General features: G+C 61.6%; 1 protein-coding gene across 24 annotated transcripts in view; it reads left to right on the forward strand.

Annotated features, from left to right (window-relative positions):
• The window catches only part of SRCIN1 (SRC kinase signaling inhibitor 1), a 61,652-nt gene extending 50,318 nt beyond the window's left edge, over positions 1-11,334 (forward strand). For 11 of the 24 annotated variants that reach the window (XM_070060772.2, XM_070060779.2, XM_070060781.2 and 8 more), the window contains 7 exons: positions 321-475; positions 741-893; positions 1,327-1,449; positions 4,842-5,378; positions 6,137-6,283; positions 10,463-10,570; positions 10,891-11,333. In XM_070060772.2, coding sequence (XP_069916873.2) covers positions 321-475; positions 741-893; positions 1,327-1,449; positions 4,842-5,378; positions 6,137-6,283; positions 10,463-10,570; positions 10,891-10,980 — 1,313 coding nt within the window. In that variant the 3' untranslated portion in view covers positions 10,981-11,333. Of the gene's footprint in view, positions 1-320; positions 476-740; positions 894-1,326; positions 1,450-4,841; positions 5,379-6,136; positions 6,284-10,462; positions 10,792-10,890 lie in introns of those variants that run through there. The other 13 variants (XM_070060786.2, XM_070060787.2, XM_070060789.2 and 10 more) reach the window with 9 other exon arrangements.
• The last annotated feature ends 7,660 nt before the right edge of the window (positions 11,335-18,994 follow it).

An 18,994-nucleotide genomic window follows, 5' to 3' on the forward strand; every position in this document is an offset into this window, starting at 1 on the left:
CTGGAAGAGGGGCAACCGGGACAGAATCCGGCGCCCCGACCGGGACTAGAACCCGGTGTGCCGGCGCCGCTAGGCGGAGGATTAGCCTAGTGAGCAGCGGCGCCGGCCCTGGGCTGCATTCTAAGCACCCACACTTGGAGCAGCAGGAGGGTAGACTGCAGGAGGGAGGGGTGGCAGGGCTGGGGCGGGGGCGTGTCCTGTCTTCTAGGTGTCCCCCTGGTCCTCCCTGGAGGAGGAAGCAGGGGTTGGCCTCAAGGCCAGGTGCAGTGGGCTGATTCCCAGGCTGCAGGCCCCGACCCCGCCCCCTTGGCTGCCTGCAGATGAGCTGACAGTGCCCAGATACCGCACTGAGAAGCCCTCCAAGTCGCCCCCGCCGCCCCCTCCCCGCCGCAGCTTCCCCTCCTCCCACGGCCTGACCACCACCCGCACCGGGGAGGTGGTGGTCACCAGCAAGAAGGACTCGGCCTTCATCAAGGTACGGTCCTGCCAGGGCTGGGGCCGGGGGTGGGGGGAGCCCGAGGGGACTCTCCCTGGAGTGGGAGAGAGGCAATGGGGGCAACAGGGGTGGCCGGGGGTCTCTGGGCTCCTGGCTTGGCGTCCTTGCTCCTTCCTGTTGGGGACGTCCTGGGGGCAGGCCATGAGAAGGCAGGGTCAGTGGGAGAGGACCTAGCCCTCATCTCATGGGGCCTGGATGTGGGAGGGGCTGAGCCTGGGTGTGACGGGGGCGTCCTGCCCGGCAGAAGGCGGAGTCCGAGGAGCTGGAGGTGCAGAAGCCGCAGGTGAAGCTGCGTCGGGCCGTGTCGGAGGTGGCCCGCCCGGCCTCCACGCCACCCATCATGGCGTCCGCCATCAAGGACGAGGACGACGAGGACCGCATCATCGCGGAGCTGGAGGTGGGTCAGGCAGGGCCGGCCCTGAGGCACGGGCTTGCCCGGGGCAGGGCTCCCACAGCTCTGCTTGCAGGTCGGTTTCTTTAGCGCAGTGGCCGAGACCCCTACCATGTGCCCCCCTCAGACCACCTGACCCCGAAAGCCCTGGACCCAGATATTCCAAAGTCACTGAATGCCAGTGCTCGAGACCCCCTGGCCTGAGCGCTCTGCGGACCGAGGGCTGGGAGACCCTCGCAGAGGGCCACCCCTCGGGAGCCCTCTCAGCACCCGGCCCAGAGTGCGCGCCGGCAACACCAGGGCCCCCGGAGCAGGAGACAAGGTTGGGGACAGAGCCGGCCAGTGGCCATGGTGAGGGCCACCCCCAACCCCTGTCGGCCAGCACCCTTGTCCTCCTGGCGCCCCCTCCTCCAAGCCTGCCCCCACCTCTGCTCCCCAGGTGTTTGAGAGAAGCTCAGTGTCTTCCCTCCCCCCCACGCCCCGCCGCCAGCCGATCCCCATCCTGCTGTCCCCCCAGGACCTGGGGCCCCCCGGGGACTCAGCCCCGGGCCCCACACGGAAGGTAACGGGGCTGCCCACCTCTCACGGCTCTCTCTCTCTGCCTGCGCCACCTCACCTCTCACGCTAACCCGCCACCAGCCACGCCCCAGGCCCGCACTGCCCTGCGGGACTCACACGGACTCACCCCTCCTGCACCTGGGGCACAGCCCGCCTTCCCGGCGCCTCCCAGGTGGGCTTTCCTGGACGCGTCAGCAGCCTGGGCATCTGGCGACCCCTTGCGTCTGCCTTATCCCACAGATGTGAATCCTGGTCCAGCTGGGATTTAGTCTGCGGCCTTGGTTTGGGTCTGACCCAAGCCCGAGTGTCGGCCAAGGTCGAGGTTTGGATCTGGCTCACAAGCTGCCTTGGGGTCCAACTCAAAGTCCGACTTTGTTCTGGTGCCATCGTCCCACTGGCATCTCCGCCTTGCACCGGGGACTAGGACGCCCCGCCCCGGGATGGGGGCAGCTCATCTGCAGCCTCCCCCACCCATCTTGCCCCCTGGTCAGGGAGCTTGGAATAAGGAAGCCAAGCCTCTCCTTGGTTGCTGGTTCTGTCTGTCAGCACTGGGAAGTTCTTCCTTATCTCTAACTTCACTCCTTGCTGCTGTCTTGCTGCACTGATTTCCTCTTGGTTTTTCCTTGGGAATTTGGGGGTGGGCCTGCTATCTGCCCCCGCTGCGGACTGTGCTTGGGGCCTGGGGAGGAGGCTGGGGAGAGGCCGGGATGGGGCAGGAGAGCCTCTGCCTCTGCTCCAAGCAGGGCACCCCCCACCCCTGCACACATACCCTCACCTGCTGTGTCCTGTTCTCCTGGCCCTCAGGGGGCTGCACACTGACCGCCACCTGATTTCCGGCCTGGCTGGAGGCCTGGTGGTGCCCTGGTGGGGTGGGGGTAGGGGGCGCAGTGCAGTCTGCTGGGCAGGGGGCAGCACAGAGACGTCTGAGGAGCCCTCTGGGGAGGAGCCCCGTGGAAGGGGCACCCCCTGAGCTGCTTGTGCACCGGGCGCCCCGTCCCTGGCCCTGTCTGGCTCTGGCAGCCGGCCCCCGTCTGCACTTGGGGGCCTGACCGACCCTCTGCATCCCGAGGCGCAGTCAGGCCACGGAGCCAGGCGAGCATGGGGCGCCCGCCCGGGCTCCCAGTCTGCATCCCCCGCTGCCAGGTAAGCAGGTGCAAGGCTGGGCAGGTTGCCTTGGGAGGGGGTGGCTGGGGTCCCTGCTCCCCCGTGCATCTGCCCCTGGCTCCTTTTTGGTGGCAAGAGCACTAGACTTGGAGTCTGACTGTCTGGGTTCAAATCCTGGCTCTGCCACTAATTAGCTGGGAGCCAGAGACTGTGGGTGAGCCCCTGACCTCCTCCACCCTGGGCGCCCTCGCCCGTTAGGTGAGGTCGGTGAGAGTGGGTCATTCGTGGCTTTCCAGCAGAGCTAAAGACAAAGACGTACGCCAGTGCTGGGGTTCGTTCGAGCTGGGGCTGGAGGCGGGGCTGCTCGGTGCTCACAGCGCTCTGCCTGCCGGCAACGGTGCTGCTTGGCTGCCAGCCAAGCAGCTCCGTGGAGGCCAGGCCCCTCCCCTGCTGGCTGTGAAGCCATTGGAGGCAGCTGGAAAGATGGGGCAGGGCCGAGGAATCCTAGGCTTGAGATGGGGGTGGCGGCCCCACCCGGAGAGGCCGACATCTGGGCCCTGCCCACGCAGGACGTGTGCGGGGCACCCACACCGTGCCAGGCACTGACTGAGCAGCTGCCCGTGTGAGCTCATTTAACTCTCCACCAGCCCACACTGTCGACCTCCCACTGCACAGATGGGCAGATCTAGGGGTAGCCCTGAGACCTGCCCCCTGATTAATGTGAGCGATGAGAAACCAACGCCTGTGTGTGCTTTTGAGGGAAGTAGGAAGCCTGGAAGGAAATACTGCAAAGATTTGTTTGTTTATTTGAAAGGCAGGGGGGCCAGCGCTGTGGTGGAGTGAGCTAGGTACCAACATCCCATATAGCTCCTCTTCCGATCCAGCTCTCTGCTATGCCCTGGGAAAGCAGTAGAGGATGGCCCAAGTGCTTAGGCCCCTGCGCTCGCGAGGGAGACCTGGAAGAAGTTCCTGGCTCCTGGCTTTGGATCGGCCCAGCTCTGGTTGTTGCAGTCATTTAGGGAGTGAACCAGTGGATTAAAGACCTCTCTCTCTCTCTCTCTTTTTTAAAGATTTATTTATTTATTTATTTTGACAGGCAGAGTGGACAGTGAGAGAGAGAGAGAGAGACAGAGAGAAAGGTCTTCCTTTGCCGTTGGTTCACCCTCCAATGGCCGCCGCGGCGCTGCCGGCGCACTGCGCTGATCCAAAGCCAGGAGCCAGGTGCTTCTCCTGGTCTCCCATGGGGTGCAGGGCCCAAGCACCTGGGCCATCCTCCACTGCACTCCCTGGCCACAGCAGAGAGCTGGCCTGGAAGAGGGGCAACCGGGACAGAATCCGGCGCCCCGACTGGGACTAGAACCCGGGGTGCCAGTGCCACAGGCGGAGGATTAGCCTAGTGAGCCACGGCGCCGGCCTACAGATTTATTTATTAATTTGAGTCAGAGTTACACAGAAAGGAGAGGCAGAGAGAGAGAGAGAGAGGTCTTCCATCCGATGGTTCACTCCCCAGGTGGCTGTAATGACTGGAGCTGTGCCGATCCAAAGCCAGGAGCCTGGAGCCTCTTCCCAGTCTCCCACGTGGGTGCAGGGACCAAGGACTTGGGCCATCTTCTACTGCTAGCACAGGCCATAGCAGAGAGCTGGATGGGAAGTGGAGCAGCTGGGACTAGAACCAGCTCCCATGTGGGATGCCGGTGCTTCAGGCCAGGGTGTTAATCCGCTGAGCCACAGCACAGGCCCCAGAAGACCTCTCTCTCTCTGTTTCTCCCTCCCTCTCTCTCTATAATTCTACCTCTCAAATAACCAAATATTAAAAACACAGGACAACAGAGAGAGGAAGAGAGACAGACAAGCGAGTGAGAGAGCATGTTTCCATCCACTGATTCGCTCCCCAGATGCCTGCGACAGCTGGGGCTAGGCCAGGCTGAAGCCAGAAGCTGCCACGTGGGGGGCAGGGATCCAGGCACCTGGGCCATCACTCACTGCCTTCCCAGGTGCATTAGCGGGAAACTGGCTCAGAAACAGCATAGCCAGGATTAGAAGCAGTGCTCCAGTAGGACATGTTGGTGCCGTGTCCCAAGTCCCAAGCTGTGGCTTAACCCGCTGCGCCACGACGCCCGGCACCCTGAGGTCTGCAGTTCTAGATCCAGATTCTTTGTCTGGGACTTCCTGGGCTGCCTCAGTGTCCCCATCCGTGGGAGGAAGGGACTGGGCTCACTTGTCTCCAACCCCCCTCCAGCGCGGTGTGGTGGGCGGAGACCCCACGCTTCCTCATCTTCCTTCTCCTCCCAGGCTGCCACAGGACCCAGGGCCCTCCGTGTCCCTCGGATCACCTTGACGGAGTGCGCCCCCAGCACTCCCTCCCCGCCAGAAGCCAGGCCTGAGGAGCTGGACCCCAGGACAGCCCCGACCCCGCGACCCCGGACGCTGGCTGGCAGGGGGCAGGGCTGGATTGGCCCACAGGCCTGGCCAGGGCTAGTGGCAGGGGCTTCCGGGCCTGAGAGCACCTCCATGCCCGAGAAGGAAGGGGCAGCAGGAGGGGGCTGCAGCCCAGCAGGTGCAGGAGCCGGGGTCCTGTGTCACCAGGGACCCGCCCCCGAGGGGGCTCAGGAGCCTTCCTCCGCTGGGGCTCTCCCAGAGGAAAACCCCAAGGACTGTGGACATGATGCGGCGGCTGGCCGGGGGCACACAGCGCGGGGCATCGCCCTGCAGCGCGTGGACAGCCTGGAGGAGACGCTGCGGGAGCTGGAGGCCACCCTGAGCGAGATGCGTGGAGCCCCAGCAGCGGGGCCCCCTGGCAGTTCCCCACCCCTGCCCCCCCGCCCCCAGGTGGCTGCCTCCACCCCTGTCCCCCCTGCTGCCTTCACACTCCAGGCTGTCTGTCTGCAGAGCTGGAGGGAGTGGGGGATGGCAGGAGCCCCATGCCAGCCCCCTCCTCCCACTGGCCTTCTCTCAGCTCCTGCCGCCCTCCTGGGAGCCGGGTGCCTGGCCAGGGGGTGCGGCCAGAACCCCAGGGAGGCTGGGAAGCCAGCCTACCCAGGGCGTGGCCCTCCCAGCCTTGGCAAGACCCGAGCCTCTCCCCTCTGCTCTGTTTCTGTGAACCAGGAAATAAAGTTCTCTCCCTGCCCCCAGCCCGTGACCCCTCCCCGTCTCTGACTCTCTCTGTCTCTGTCATTTCTCTGCTCGCGCCTCTGGGTCCCCTGAGCCCCTCTGGGAGGATGTCACCCCCACCTCCTGATCAGAGGATGATGGGGTGGGTGGGGGGCTGCCAGTCATGTCCTGGCTGCCTCGGGCCCAGGATGGCGCCCCCTGCTGGAAGAGGGCCTGGTGCTGGGGACCTCACTTCAGAGGGCCTCCCTGGGAGGGGGCACCAGCTGCCCCCAGGCTGCTCCAGGAAGCCATCAGAGGCTCACTCAGGAGCTGGGGCTGTGCCCCTCCACGGCAAGGAGCCCCAGAAAGCTGGGCTGGGGTTCTTGGGCGAGGGAGGAGCCTCCAGGTCTTAGAGGGCCCACCCCAGAGACTGGCCTGCCTCCAGGTGCTTCGGGCTCTGCAGGGACTCTAACCTCACGCTGTCTGTCTGTCCTCAGAGTGGCGGTGGCGGCGTGCCGCCCATGAAGGTGGTGACTCCAGGGGCCTCTCGGCTGAAGGCGGCCCAGGCCCAAGCGGGCAGCCCGGACAAGAGCAAGCACGGCAGGCAGAGGGCGGAGTACCTGAGGACCCAGGCCCCGCAACAGGTGAGGGCGGGGCTGGAGGGCTGGGCTTCCCCTGCCGCGACCCTGCGGGCCGCTGCCTGGAGGGACCCTCCCTGCCAGGACTGCCCTGCGGACCCCCGGACCGCCCCCTCCCTCCCTTTCCTCCAGTCCCACACTTTGGATCTGCTTGGGAACCTGAGTTCCCGGCCAGCACTCCCCCCCCAGGAGTGCGCAGAGGAGGGGAGAGGCAGCGCCTTCCGTGGCCCTGCCTACCCTGGGGTGCGGGAGCAGGGACTGAGCCCCCCCATTCTCTGGCTCCCCAGCTCTCCTCTCAGCTCCAAGGCCGTCTCCAGCTGAGGGAGAAGCCAGCTTCCCATCTGCCTTGGGCCCTGGGTCTGGGGTCAGTGGGTCCATTGCTGACCGTTGTTGGGGGATGAGACGAGGGAAGGGTCCTTTGGCCCCCCAGGTGGGGTAGGGGTGTAGCCCCAGCCTCTCTGGTCGGCTTGGGGGCAGTGTGTGGAGTGCACAGGCCTCACCCGTGGGTGTCGACAGTCCCTGTCCCCGCCGGCACGCTCCCTCGGTTCAGGAACTTTCTCAGCAGCTTCTGCACACCAAGCCCATTCTGCGTGCTCATGCGGCTGAGAGACGCCCGGACGCAGTGACTGGAACGAGGGTCTGGGCTGGGAGGCCGGAGGTCAGAGGTCAGAGGTGGGCGTGTCCAGCCAGCTCTGTTTCCCACGAGGAAGCAGCACACAGCAGGGCAAGGTCTTCCCAGAGGCTCACAGAAGTGTGGCATCCGAGCCAGGGAGCCAGGCCTGGGACCCCTCTGTCCCAAAGTCCCCCCTACCACCTGGCAGCCTGCGCACACTGGGCCCTGGCTGCCTGCAGGCCCACCCCCAGCCGCTTGTCACCACTCCCCCTTCCCTGTGGTCCCCAGCCACTCCCCGGGAGGCCCAGCCCAGCTCCTCGCCCAGCTCCATGGGGGCCTCTTTTGTGCATGTATGAGGGGCAGGCACCCCACATTTCCCACTTCCCACCCTGCAGTGGATCCTCAGTGTCTGCATTTGATATCTGGGGATACTGAGGTTTACCCAGGGCCACACAGCTCGGCTGTTGTGGGTTCCCCCCATCCCAGTCCTGATGCTCCCCCCTCCCCCCGCAGCCCCACGCCCTACCCTCCATTTACCCCTCAGCCCCTGCCCTGGGCCACCCACCTTGAGCCTGGTGAGGTGGCCGGTGGTCCCCTCCCGTCGCTCACTGCGGCACGCAAGCCGCGTGGACAGTCCTTCTCCTCCTGGCAGCCTCCCCGCCCCCTCCCCCACTGCCCCTTCCCCTGCCAGACGCCCCACCTGCGCCTCCAGTGCTCCCCGCGGGCTCGCTCAGCCTGGAGGGCTCACAGCACACTCTCTTTGGGCTAAGCTCCAGCCTCCACGCGTGTGCCTGTCTGGATGTGGAGTCCCCGTCCCCTCACTGCTGTGTCTTTTCTGGCCCGGCCACACCTCTGTCGCTGCCACTGCTTGCCTTCCTTCTGACCCGGGAAGCTTTGTTTCTGGTGGCTGTATTTCACGTCACTGCTGCACAAGCCGGGGGGCGGACCCTGTGCGTCTAGGTGTCCCCGACTCTCCCACCTCTAAGCCATTTTCCAAGCGCTGCGGGCTGGGGCGGGGACCCTGGGACGCGCAGACCCATTTCCCTCTCGCACACTGCCCGTGCTGTGCAGTCCCTTTAGGGTGACAGTCCTGATGCCTCTTGGCCGGGCCAGGGCTCTTCCTGGTGAGCCTCCTCGGTCACTCAGTCACATGAGCCGGTACTCCCGTGACCCTCCGCGTCCATGCTCAGCGCTGGCCTGGGACACCGTCACACGGCAGCAGCGCCTGTGGCCTTGGTGGAAGCCCTCTGTCTTCTCGGTCTCTGAGCTCGTGTGAGCGATGGGGAAGGAACCAGGGTTCTAGGAGGAGCCCCCCAAGGAGGAAGCGCCGCGCTCAGGCTGTGCCTGGGCAGGGGTGATTCTGACACGTTGGCACTCAGAGCCGCCTCTGACCCTGCGAGATGCAGGAAGTGACTGAGGAAAAGCCCCTGGATGTGTGCTCGAGACCCAAGGCAGGGGTGGGGGCCGGATGGCCAGGGGCACAAGGTCAAGGGCTTGCTGTCCGTGTGAAGCCAAGGATGCCCCCTTCAGTTCTGGGCCAGGAAATCTGTGAAGCACCTGCCGTATCAGAGGGTTGAGAGAACAAATCAGGGATGTTGGAGGCACCTGGGAACCTCCCCGGGGGGAAGGGCGAGGGCTGCAGTCACTGGAGGAGGCAGCCAGCAGCCCCGGGAAGACATGTCCTGCACCTGCCTAACCCATGTACCTGGGAGTGTGCTGGGACATGGTGGCTCGCTGCAGGCCTGGGGCCTGTGGCGACTGAGCCCCAAGCAAGAGGGAGGTGTGGGGTGTAGCCCTCGGGGGCCTGGCCAGGTGTTGCATGGCTCCCCCAGATTTCAGCTGAACTATATGGTGTCTGCCTTGCCACAAAGGTGCCAAAGTTCTTCTCTGGAGAAAACTGGGACCAGCAGGGGAGGACCGACAGGTGAAACGGAAGTGACAGATACTGTCAAAGACAGGACAATGTCAACTGAGAACGTGGAGCAGCAGCCTAGGACGGGGTCCTTCAGGAGAGCGGGTTTCGGGTGCTGCTGTGGCTGGGGTCTCCTGGGGGGGAAGGGGACCCACGAGCACCATGCTGAACAGATGCCTGAAGAGCAGCGCAGAAGGGGTGGCGCCCGGCTCTCAGGGCTCTGCGTGGCTCGGGGAGGGAGAGAAGCCTCATCACGCGGGTGAATCCAGGACTCAGGTGGCAGTGCAGGCGAGCAGGGGGCAGGTGCTCCAGAGACCAAAGCTTGGACTAGACAGAGGCTCTCGAGAAACACCAAAGGCAAGGAACAGAGAGAGCTTTTAACTTGAAAGGTTGGTGGACAACAAACGCGAGCCTGGAGAGACTGGACACCGTGTGCGGGGACGTGGCAAGTTGCCAGGAGACTGTGGGGAGAAGGCGCAGGGCTTTGGGAGAAAAGAACTTCAAGTGGAAAAGGCTAGAGCGAGGGAGGGCGGGACTGGGCCCAGGTGAGTGACAAAATGGCAGGAGCGGTGGTTGCCTTTGGCTGTCTCCCAGCTCAGGGAGCAGAGCCTGGTGAGAACACAGCCAATGCCCGACACGTGGCACGCGGCAGTGGACTGCGTGATGCTGAGCCCGGGGCTGGGAACCTCTGAGTAACGAGTGGGAGGCTCCCAGCAAAGAGGAGAGGGCTTAGAAGACCCAAGTGGGGGGCTTTGGCCTTGGTTTGCATAAAGGGGGACGTGGGCTGCCGCATGCCAGACGAGCCGCTGACTGTGCCCTGTGTGCACCTGCGGGGAGAAGGGTGACCACTCAGCGTGGAGGGGTCCCTGTGAGCCGGCGCAGGGCGGGCCGCTGGAGGCAGGGCTGGCTTTGGACATTCGCCTCCCCACACACCTCCCTGGCAAGGCATCCAGGAAAGTGCCTGGCGGCTGGGGGACGGCTCAGGTCCCTGGGAGTGGAGGGGGCCTGGCCAGACCTCCCCTCAGGCAGGGCTCTGGTGGGATCTGAGCGAGGCCGGGCGGGACAGTGCCTGGATTTCAGGGCTGGAGCCTGCCTGTGTGCGGCAGCCCCCAACACCTGGCTGAGGCACACATCCCCAAGGCCACCTGGGAGCTGGGTTCTGGAGGGGGCCCCTGGAACTACCAGCTCCTATGGCCCACGCCTTCCAGACCACACCATGGAGACAAAAACTCCAGAGGCTGAGCCTCTGGGGCCAGTACAGAGGAGGGCGGCTGCTGCAGGTGTGTGTATGGGGGGTGCGCCCACAGCCCAGACTCCCGGGGGGGTCGCCCTTGTCCTCAGTGGGGCACTTGCTGGGGGGGAGGGAGGGGGCGGGGAGGGACTCAGGAGTGCTTCTGGGACCACAGCCAGGCTCCGGGCCTGCTTAGGGCCGGCCTTCCATGGTTGCTGGAGGGGCCCTGGCTGTGCCCCTGACCCCTGCCCTTCCCCCTCCTTTCTGCCCGCTGCTGCCCACCCCCCACCCCGCCCTCTGATTTCTTGCCTTGGCAGCCACTTCTCTCCCGCATTGGTGGAGTTTTCCATTTTTTGAAACTTCAGCTGGGGGCCGGAACGCAGGCGCTCCCTTCCTCGCTCTGACCTCTGACCCCTGTTTCTGTTCCAGGCCACTAAACCACCCAAAGAGATGAGCGGGTCGAATGAGTCCTCCAGCCCAGTCTCAGAAAAGCCATCGGCTTCCAGAACCTCCATCCCTGTATTGACTTCCTTTGGGGCAAGGAATTCTTCCATCTCCTTCTAGAAGCCCTGCGGGCACCGCCCTCTCTCCTTGCCACATCTCCCCCTAGTCTTCCCTACATTGCCAACCCCCGATCCAGGTGCCCCCTGAAGGCTCTGCCCCGGGGGGCGGCCTCAGCTCGCCGCACCCCATCCCCTCTTGGTGTTTTGGTTTTTTAAATGATTCACTTTGAATTCTCCTTTTTAAAAAGCAAAGCAGTACAAGTGAAGGCCAAACACACTGCCCCCCCCTCTGCTCCCGGTGCCCCCTTCATGGGTTCCCCCTCTTCTCTCTCACGGCTCTCCCTCCCCTTCCAGGCTCCAGCTCCCGCCTCCACCGCCCTTCCCGCTTTCCCTCAGCCCCCCAAGAATCCCCACTCTGAGCCGAATCCTCCCCACTCACTCTGAGCCGTGGCGACGGGGAAGCGCCAGCGCCTTCTCCCCTCCCTCGAACCTTCCTGGAGGACCGCGCCACGTGGACCAACCCCGGCAGCAGGCTGGACAGCAGACGGGGAGACTCGGGCCTGGAGACCCCTCCCCGCCACCCTGGGACAAGACTGTGGCCGCTGCTGCCGCGCGCTGGGCCTGGGGCGGGACAGAGGGGCTGGGGGCGGCCCTGGGGCGTGTGGGCTAGCCAGCTGCGGCACCGCCCTGGGAGAGGGCAGCCCTGGGCAGGGGGCTTTGGTACTTTCAGTTCCTAATTTAGCACTTTCAATGCCATTAACTTATTTACTGAGGGCGCGGGGTGGGGGGGGGGGAGTGTGAGGGGCCTCGCGGGGGGGTGGGGGTTGAGGGCAATGGGAGGGAGGGGTGGGGCTGGGGGAGGCAGTGAGGGCAGCTCGACCCCGCCGAGGGGTGGGCGGCGCTGCTCCGGCTTCGTCGCCATCCGAGTTTTCAGGGAAGCCGTGAGATGTGGCTTTCAAACGGGGACCTGGTGATCCTGGTGACCAGCCAGCCGGCGACCCTGGGATCGCGGTGCCCGGCCCGGGATTGCAAGGAGCCAGGGGCGAGCTAATTTTGCTTCCAGTCCCGGCCCCCCAGAGAGCACAGCAGGGGCCAGCGGGAAGACTTTGCGTTGAGGAGGACGAGGATGGAGTGGGGCCCCGGGAGCAGGGTTTTGTCGTGGAGCACAAAGCGGAGAAAGCACAGCGGGCGCGGGCGCGGGCGCGGGTGCTCCCGCAGCAAGCACAGAAAGCAGGAGCCGGCGGCGGGGCGGGGCGGCGCCCCGAGGCCCCGGGGCTGGTGGGCCGCCAGGGGGCGCTGCTGAGGGAGGGGGAGGGGAAGCTGGGTTGTGTTTCTTCATTTCTTTCTTTCTCCTCTCTTTTGTTGGTTCGTCCTTATTTTCTAGCTTTGGATCATTTTTGTACCAAGGCAAGCAAACCTTTTTGAAAAATAACAAGAGGAAAAAAAATCCCCTCCTGGAAAAAAAAAAACCCGGAAAATAGAAAAAAAAAAGGACCTCATAAATGATGCAATTACTTCTAATTGCAGGCAACTCTTTACATTTAAGTGAAGTGTCTTAACATTTTATATTGTTTTAAAAATATATTTACATATTATATATATAATATACGTAATATAAATATATATAAATATTTAAAAAAGAAAAAAAAAGCCGCAGCACTCTCTCCCTGCCGCTGTTTCGGCGGGGGAGGGGCTGGGGCTGGGCTCATCGGCCTGGCTCGTGTGGTCCAGTGAAGTGGTTCCGGTTTGATTTGGCTGTACAGAGACCCTGACTTGGTGGGGGAGGGGAGTGGTGCCCCCTCTTCCCTGCGCTCCATTCCTCTGCTTGCTTCTCCACTTGCCTCACCTCCCAGCCCCGCCCTGTGACCTGGATGTGTGCCCCGCTGTCATCGTCCCGAGTTGAATGTCTCTGCGAGGGGAGGGGCAGATGGGAGAAGTGTCCGTCTTGGAAGGAGCAGAAGGAGGGAGCCACGTGCCCCGCACCACCTGCCCAGGTGGAGCGTGTGGGGTGTACGTGTGTCTTTCGCTTTGCTTCCTGCACAGGGCTGGGCTGGGAGGCACCTGTGTGGACTGTGTGCAGGTGCGCAGGCGTGGCCTGTCGCGTGTGTGGGAGGAGGCGTGTGCGCACCTGCCTAACTGCAAGACATTTGTCGGTGTGGACGTGGAGGTGCATGCAACGTGTCTGCGGGTGCGGTGGTGCACGAGTGCTAGTGCAGACCCAGGTGTGTGAGTGGCTCTGTGCGTGCGTGTGTGTGTGCGTGTGATCCGTCGTCCCGCACCACTCGCTCCGGCTCCCTCCCCCAGTCCCACCCCCGGCAGCACGTGAGTCCCCCCCTAGCTGCATGCGCCTTGCTCTGTCCATCAGTGTGTGCTTGACCAAGAGAAAACTGAGACGTCCCCGGGGGGCCCCTGTACTTGGTCCCCCAGCCCCCACCCACTGTGCTGTGTTACTCGCATGGGGGGTTCCTCTCCCACCCCTTCCACAATATGCTGTTTCCCAGGGGCCTCAGGCTCTGCGAGGGGTCCCAGGCGGGCCCCCAGGCGAGCCCCGGCTCCACACCCGTAGGGCCCGTGCTGGTGTAACAGTGATGGCTTCTGTGGACGTTCTGTGACCTCTGTCGGTGTGACTTGACAATTTCTAAATGCAAAGGGTTGCTGTGTTTTCTCCGTCTCTCTTTTCTAATGTCCTTTCTCCCCCACCCCCACCCCGCTCTCCTTCCTTTTCGGTTTTTCTAGCCGAGTGTTTGGGGCTTTAATAAAACTTGTTTCTTTTTCCTCTCCTGGAGCTCCTTCCTTCTGTGCCTCCTCATTATTTCTCTTCTCCTCCCTGGAGCGCCTGGACGGTGCTGGGGGCGGGGCCTGGGGCTGTAGGGGCTGGGGGCGGGGCGGGGGGGTGGCTTTCCCCCAAAGACCTGTAAGGCTGACACCATCCAGGATGCTGAAGGGGGACCAGCTGTCAGCTTGGCAGTCCAAGGAGGGTCCCAACCCTCAGCACCCGCACAGCTCCGGCCACCCCGCACCCGCCTGTGACAAAGCAAGAGTGCCCAGGTGTCAGGTGTCTGTCCTAGAGCCACACAACCAGACTCTGCCTGACCCCAAAGCCAGTGCTTTTCCCCCCAAAATCAAGTAGGGTCTGCTTACCTCCAGCAGCCCCCGGGCTGAGGTAGCCTTCTGCTCTCTGGCTGGAATGACCCTTCATCGTGCCCACCCAGCCGTCCCAGAGCAACAGCGTTCCGCCTTTAAGTGAGCACCATGGGCGGACAGTTAGCCTGGCGGTGAGGCGCCTGCGACCCGTGGCTGAGTGCCCAGGTTCAGTCCCCGGCTCTGGCGCCTGACTGCAGCTCCCCGCTCCCCCCCCCCCCCATGCAGACTGGGAGGCAGCAGGGAGACTCGGGCACCTGGATCCCCACCACGTGGGAGAGCTGGTTGAGTTCCTGGCCTGTGACTTGGCCCAGCCCTGGCCGTTGTGGGCATTTGGAGAATGAGCCAGCCCGTGGGAGTCCTCCCCCTGTCTCTTTCTCTCATTCTCAATAATAATAGTAATAGTAATAATAACCTGTAACACAGAACAAAATGTATTTTCATCTCAGTGCTTTGGATATGTAAACACACATATACAAACACTTGTAATGAAACAAAACGGCATTTATTACATACGAGGCACCGGAAGTGGGCCAGATGCCCTGCTTGGGTTTCTCAGGTTTTCCTGACCCGAAGGCAGTGCCACTGCTCCAGCATGTTCTAAGGGCTTAGGGCTGCCCTTCCAGGTTCTGCTTGGCTGAGGATTGGGAGGTTACTGGCTCGGTCCGCCCAGTCTTCCCTCCCCCCACCCGCACAAAACACCACCACTTTTACCCCATGAGGCAGCAGCAGTGTCCTGGGACCCCAGTCTGCCAGTCACCCCGGAGCCCTCGTTGCATCTTTGGAAACAAGCAAGGAGTCTGCCCAGTGTTTTGAAGGAATGCTGGCAGTGGGAGCCGCCCGCCTGCCACAGGCCCCAGCCCGCACTCTCACAGCCTGCCAGGCCTCATCCTGCCCAGAGGCCCACCGTCTCCTTTCTCGGCACATCTTGCCGTCTCTCTCCCATCCTCTTCCCACAGAACTGGGAGAGCAGCCCCAAACCACCTCTTCTCCCTAAATCATGCCAAGTGAGCCTCATTCGCTGACAGCCAAGGTCAAGGGGCAAGTGAGACAGGGGCATGCTGGGAATTGTGCCAGGTACTGCCTCCGCCCCGCGAGTGTCTGTCCCGGCTGAGCGTGCTCATCGGCTTCCTGCCTGGGGCTGTGGTTTCTAGCAGTTTCCAGCAGGGCGGTCGGACAGCAAGCAAGAGCACACGTACCTAGCCACACCTCTACCTGGGCACACCTGTGATAGGTGGCAGTGCAGACCATAAGAATGAGGCTTGGCTTTATGGGAGCTGGTGGTTGAGGGACCCAAGCAGAAGGCCCAGGGACAGGAATAATCTGTGGGTTCTAGAAAACGAACGGCAGCTGGGTAGGTGAGGAAGGGAGAGGCCGGAGTGGTAGCAGGCGGGGGCCAATCCTCTGAGGTCTCACAGGCCGGGCTAAGGACGGTGGGTTTCTTCTCAGCCACAGAAAACAGCTGGAGGGTTTTACGTAAGAAGATGTCATGAGCTGATATGTTATTTAGCTCAGAAATTATTTACTCGGGTCCAGCGTCGTGGCACAACAGGTTAAGCCACCGCCTGTGGTGCGGAGATCCCGCCTTCAAGCACCACTTCAGGTCCCGGGCTCGGCTTCTGACCCAGCAGCCTGCTAATGCCCCCGGGAAGGCACTGGAAGGTGGCCCACGTGCTGGAAGACGCGGGTGGTGTTCTAGGCTCCTGGCTATGGCCTGGCCCAGCCCCAGTGGTTGTGGCCATTTGGGGAATGAACCAGCAGATGGAAGATCTCTCTCGATCTCTATCTTACAAGTGTCTCTGCAACTCTGCCCTTCAAATAAACAAATCTGTTTTATAAAAAGTCATACCCCTTAAAAATCAGAGAGAGCTCTCACCTGCAAGTTCACTCCTCAAACAGGCTGCGGGAACTCCAGGCCAGGGCCAAAGCAGGAAGCCAGAAAGTCATTCCAAGTCTCCCACAGCGCCGTGGCTCACTAGGTTAATCCTCTGCCTGCAGCGCCGGCACCCAATATGGGCACTGGGTTCTAGTCCCGGTTGCTCTTCTTCTAGGCCAGCTCTCTGCTGTGGCCCGGGAGTGCAGTGGAGGATGGCCCAGGTGCTTAGGCCCTGCACCCGCATGGGAGACCAGGAGAAGCACCTGGCTCCTGGCTTCGGATTGGTGCAGTGCTGGCTGTGGCAGCCATTTGGGGGGTGAACCAACAGAAGGAAGACCTTTCTCTCTCTCTCTCTATGACTCTACCTGTCAAATTAAAAAAAAAGTCTCCCACATGAGTGGCAGGAACCCAGTCTTTTGAGCCGTCACCACCACCTCCGAGGTCTGCAGTAGCAGGAAGCTGGAGTCTGGAATGGAGCCGGGCACTCAAGCCTGGCACTCTGATGGGGCCCAAGGGCATCCCAACAGCGAGGACAAATGCCCACTCTGGAAATACCATTTTGGAAGTTACCTCTAGGGTCAGGATTGTGGCACAGCGGGTCAAGCTGTGCAATTCCAGCATCCCATATGGGATCACCCGTTCGAGTCCTGGATGCTCCATTTCCAAGTCAGCTCCTTGATAATGTGCCTGGGAAAGCAGCCAACGATGGCCCAAGTCCTTGGGTCTCTGCCACCCATATGGGAGACTGGGATGGAGTTCCCTGGCCAGTGCAGCTATTTGGAGAGTAAACCATGGAAGATCCCCTTCTTCCCTCTTCCCTCTCCCCTTCCCCTCCCCCTCCCTCTCCCTCTCCCCTCCCCTCCCCCCCACCCTGTTGCTCTGCCTTTCAAACAAATCTTAGAGAAAAAAAGAAGTTGCCTCTGGCTGTAGCGTGGAGCAGAGATGGGGAGGAGGAGCAGGAATGAGTGCAGCATGATCATTTAATGCCAAGTTCAGGGGCAGCTTCCTAGACTCACAGCGCAATGGCAGCAGGAAGGAGACAGAGTGTCAGAGGCTCCGCAGATGTGGTGGGATGGGGCCAGGGCTGGAACCAGGACTTATCAGTCAGTGATGTTCTACATCACCAATCGCTCCCCCGTGTGGCGGGCTCAGTTCCGCCTCTGTCTCACTGGCGTGGACAGCTGAGCCCAGCATAGGTTTGCAAGAATCCAGGCTGGCTTCAGAGCTGATGGACAGAAAATGATGGGAGATCCTGGCGGACAGAGAGCAGCCACATGCGGGAAGCCTGGTTCTTCCCCTCGCCATCTGCCCTGGCCGGGGTGATTTCTTCCTCTTTGACCTTTGATGGTGTAAGGATCCCTGAGCTCATAGACTGAGCTCACACGCAGGGTCGGGGCCTGGGCTGTGGCCTCCGTGCCCCCAGCTAATAACAAGCTCCCTGGTGGCTCCCGGATATGAATGGCTGCAGTCACGCACAGCGACACACCTGGCAGGAGGCTGCATCCCTACCCCTGGTGGCCGCCCATCCTGAAATCTTCACTCAAAACCCCCAGGCTCGCTGCTGGCGCTCCAGGCAACCATTACGGCTCCTGTATGCAGCAATGCCAGAATGGCGGGGGGGGGGGGGGGGACCGATTCCTTTAACTTTGACCTAATAGAGCTGGGTCTTCCTGAAAAAATGTTTTCTGTGGAACGTGTATTCCCAGTGGGCAGCCAGAGCGCGTCTTAGAATGCAGAGTCTGTGATTTGTTTTTGACAGCTTTATTGGACTAGATTTCGCACGCCATGAAGGTCAGGCGCTGAAGCAGTGCAGTGCCGTGATGTTCGGACAGCCCAGATACCGGCAAGCACCACCCCAATCTCCTTCTAGAACGCTTCCACACGCGGCGGAAACCCTGACCCGTCAGCAGGCTTCCCCTGCTCCTGCGCCCGCCTCTGCCAGCCCTCGCTGGTTACTAACCTACTTTCTCCCGATGCAGACAGCCCGTTCTGGATGTGCTGCACGAATGGAAATACACAGCGTGTGAGCTTTCGTGACTGGCTTCTTCCTAGCACAGTGCTCTCCCCGTTCCCCGATGTTGCAGCACGCAGCGGTGCGTCACTCCTTGGATGGCTGGGTGATTTTCCACGCTACGAATCTAGCACATGTTACTTTTCCATTCCCCAGGTGATGGATACTTAGGTTAGTCCAAGGGCACCGATGTACCCTTGTTTTCGGTGTGTGGAGGTGTGCGCATTCTCTGGGGTGTACACCCAGGAACAGCACTGCTGGGTTTAACATTTCGAGGAGCTGCCACCCTGTTTTCCCAGCCGCACTGCACTACATCCCCACCTGCCACATACGCAGGAGGGTCCCGGTCCACATTTGTTTCACTTTGGCCACACGCGTGTGCGTGAAGCAGTATTTTGCTGCAGCTTTGATTTGCATTTCCCTGGTGACTAACGATGCGGAGCAGCTTTTTGCATAGTTTTTGGTCATTTACATATTTTCTTTGGAGATATTCACATCTTCTGCCTATTTTACATTGGATTGTTTGTCTTTTTATTGTCGAGTTTTAAGAGGAGGGTACTTCATAAGGTTCATGGTGGGCGTTTAGCCTAGGGTTTAAGATGTTTGCAGCAGGGGCCAGCGCTGTGGCGTAGTGGGTAAGGCCACCACCTGAAACACTGGCATCCCACACAGGCCCTGGTTCAAGTCCTGGCTGCTCCACTTCTGATCCAGTCCCTGCTAATGGTCTGGGAAAGCAGTAGCAGACAGCCCAAGTGCTTGGACCCCTGCACTCATGTAGGAGACCTGAAAGAAGCTCCTGGCTCCTGGCTTTGGCCTGGCCCAGTCCTGGCCATTACAGTCATTTGGGAAGTGAACCAGTGGATGGAAGATCTCTCTTGGTCTCCCTAGCTCTCGCTCTCACTCTGAACTCTACTTTTCAAATAAATAAAGTAAATCTTAAAAAAAGGGGGGGGGCACAGCCCGCATCGGAGTGCCTGAGTTCTGTTCTTGGCTCCCGATTCCAGCTTCCTGCTGGTGCAGACCGTGGGAGGCAGCACTGATAGCTGCTCAAGTGGTTGGGTTCCTGCTGTCCACATGGGAGGCCTGGAGTGGGTGCCTGGTTCCTGGCTCCTCACTTTGGAGAGCGAACCAGGGGATAGGAATTTCTGCTTTAGCTCTTCCAAATAAACTTTTTGTTTTGTTTTGTTTTGTTTTGTTTTTAATTTTTTTGACAGGCAGAGTGGACAGTGAGAGAGAGAGACAGAGAGAAAGGTCTTCCTTTGCCGTTGGTTCACCCTCCAATGGCCGCCACAGCCAGCGCGCTGCGGCCGGCGTACCGCGCTGATCCGATGGCAGGAGCCAGGTGCTTCTCCTGGTCTCCCATGGGGTGCAGGGCCCAAGGACTTGGGCCATCCTCCACTGCATTCTCTGGTCACAGCAGAGAGCTGGCC

This window comes from Oryctolagus cuniculus, chromosome 17, assembly GCF_051225735.1.
Source record: "Oryctolagus cuniculus isolate XC-2025 breed Fujian yellow rabbit chromosome 17, ASM5122573v1, whole genome shotgun sequence".
NCBI classification, from domain to species: Eukaryota; Metazoa; Chordata; class Mammalia; order Lagomorpha; family Leporidae; genus Oryctolagus; species Oryctolagus cuniculus.